The 1,556-nt window shown below is 37.3% G+C and overlaps 1 protein-coding gene across 1 annotated transcript; it reads right to left on the bottom strand.

The window, feature by feature from the left end:
• Positions 1-204: 204 nt before the first annotated feature.
• Positions 205-978, bottom strand: LOC139863765 (uncharacterized). Its single transcript, XM_071852371.1, has one exon. The coding sequence runs from the start codon at positions 976-978 to the stop codon at positions 205-207; it is 774 nt and encodes a 257-aa protein (XP_071708472.1).
• Between the last annotated feature and the right edge of the window lie 578 nt (positions 979-1,556).

Genomic DNA, 1,556 nt, shown 5'->3' with positions numbered 1-1,556 from the left:
ATCCACCAAATCAAATAAACAAGGAATACCAATTTCTACTATAACCAAACAAATAATTAATTAAAACATAATAAATAATATCCTAAAATAATTATAATCGATTACTCCAACAATCACCCCCTTAATCGGTTAATTTATACTCGTTGTTCATAGCAATGCCGGTTCCTTCTCCATTAAGTTTGCTTGCTTCTCTCATGTAGGACACTAGTTGTTGAAATGGCCAAATTCACCACACTTGAAACATCTAACGCAGCTTTTGTCCCGGACACGTTCATTAACATCTCGACCCTTCACGGACCCACGGCCTCTCCCACGGCCACGCCCAAAGTCTTCACGATTTGAACCACCATGGCCACAATGTTTACACCCGTGTGTTTTTTCCTCACTAGCTAATAACAAACCACCTTGAATGCCCTCTATTTTCTCGGTTCCTTTGATACGCTCTTCATATGCCTTCAATCTCCCAACGGCTTCATCAAACAACATTTTATCCAACTCGAAACATTGCTCTATAGACGCCACAATTTGGAGAAAGGACATAGACATAGAATCAAGCAATCTTTTCACCAAGTCTACATCTTTAAGCTCATATCCAAGAGTCCTTGCTTTTGATGCTAAACCGGTCAATTTTGTAGCAAAATCATCAACCGTTTCTCCCTCCTTCATGTGCAAACTTTCAAGCTTCCTTTTCAAAGTTGCAACCCGAGCCGATCTCACCCGATCCACCCCCAAGTAACGCGTTTTTAGACCGTCCCACACTTGTTTTAGATTGGTATAACTCGCCATTTGCAACACCATCTCTTCGGGTATTGCTTGAAACAAGAAAGCAAGTGCTTGCTTTGATTTCTTTGGATCTAGCTCCACACCTGTTTTTGGTTCTACCGCTTCCCATATTCCATAAGCATCCATAATCGCCTTCACTTTGACCATCCATACTTGATAGTTTGTTGGGGTCAAAACTGGAACTTGATATGACATGGAGCTTCCTTCCTTAGCTTGTACCAACGGCGTTTTTTTTAGACAGCTTCAACTTTTACGATGAATTTTGTTCCAAGAAACTCTTCACACCATCTAAGAAAACAAACCCTGGCCACGGGCTATACCAATTTCTTGTTCCCGGTTTAGTTTCTTCTCACGAACAACACGATCTAGTTGAAGCTGCACCTAGCTCTGATACCAAGTGTTGGATCAAAACTTAAATGATATTAACAAAATAAAAAATATAAAACAATACGGAGTATTATGCTTGCGATGTACAATGAGAGATATATTGGAAGTAAATTTTAACCACTATATTATATTCATTCACGTACCATATATATATATAAGCTTACAAAAACTTATTCCTCAAGTATTGATATATGTTCCAAATTTATTTTGATCCACCAAATCAAATAAACAAGGAATACCAATTTCTACTATAACCAAACAAATAATTAATTAAAACATAATAAATAATATCCTAAAATAATTATAACCGATTACTCCAACAACTGAACCCAAATACCCTTTCATTCAGTCGGCAGCAAAAACAAAACTCATTCTAATTTCTTTCT

Source organism: Rutidosis leptorrhynchoides, chromosome 8, assembly GCF_046630445.1.
Source record: "Rutidosis leptorrhynchoides isolate AG116_Rl617_1_P2 chromosome 8, CSIRO_AGI_Rlap_v1, whole genome shotgun sequence".
In the NCBI taxonomy this organism is placed as follows: Eukaryota; Viridiplantae; Streptophyta; class Magnoliopsida; order Asterales; family Asteraceae; genus Rutidosis; species Rutidosis leptorrhynchoides.
The sequence above is the reverse complement of the archived record's forward strand: the minus strand, read 5'-3'. Positions and strand labels throughout refer to the sequence as shown.

Coding starts and splice junctions, on each gene's coding strand:
- LOC139863765 (XM_071852371.1), bottom strand. CDS start 978: ATGTCATATCAAGTTCCAGTTTTGACCCCAACAAACTATCAAGTATGG.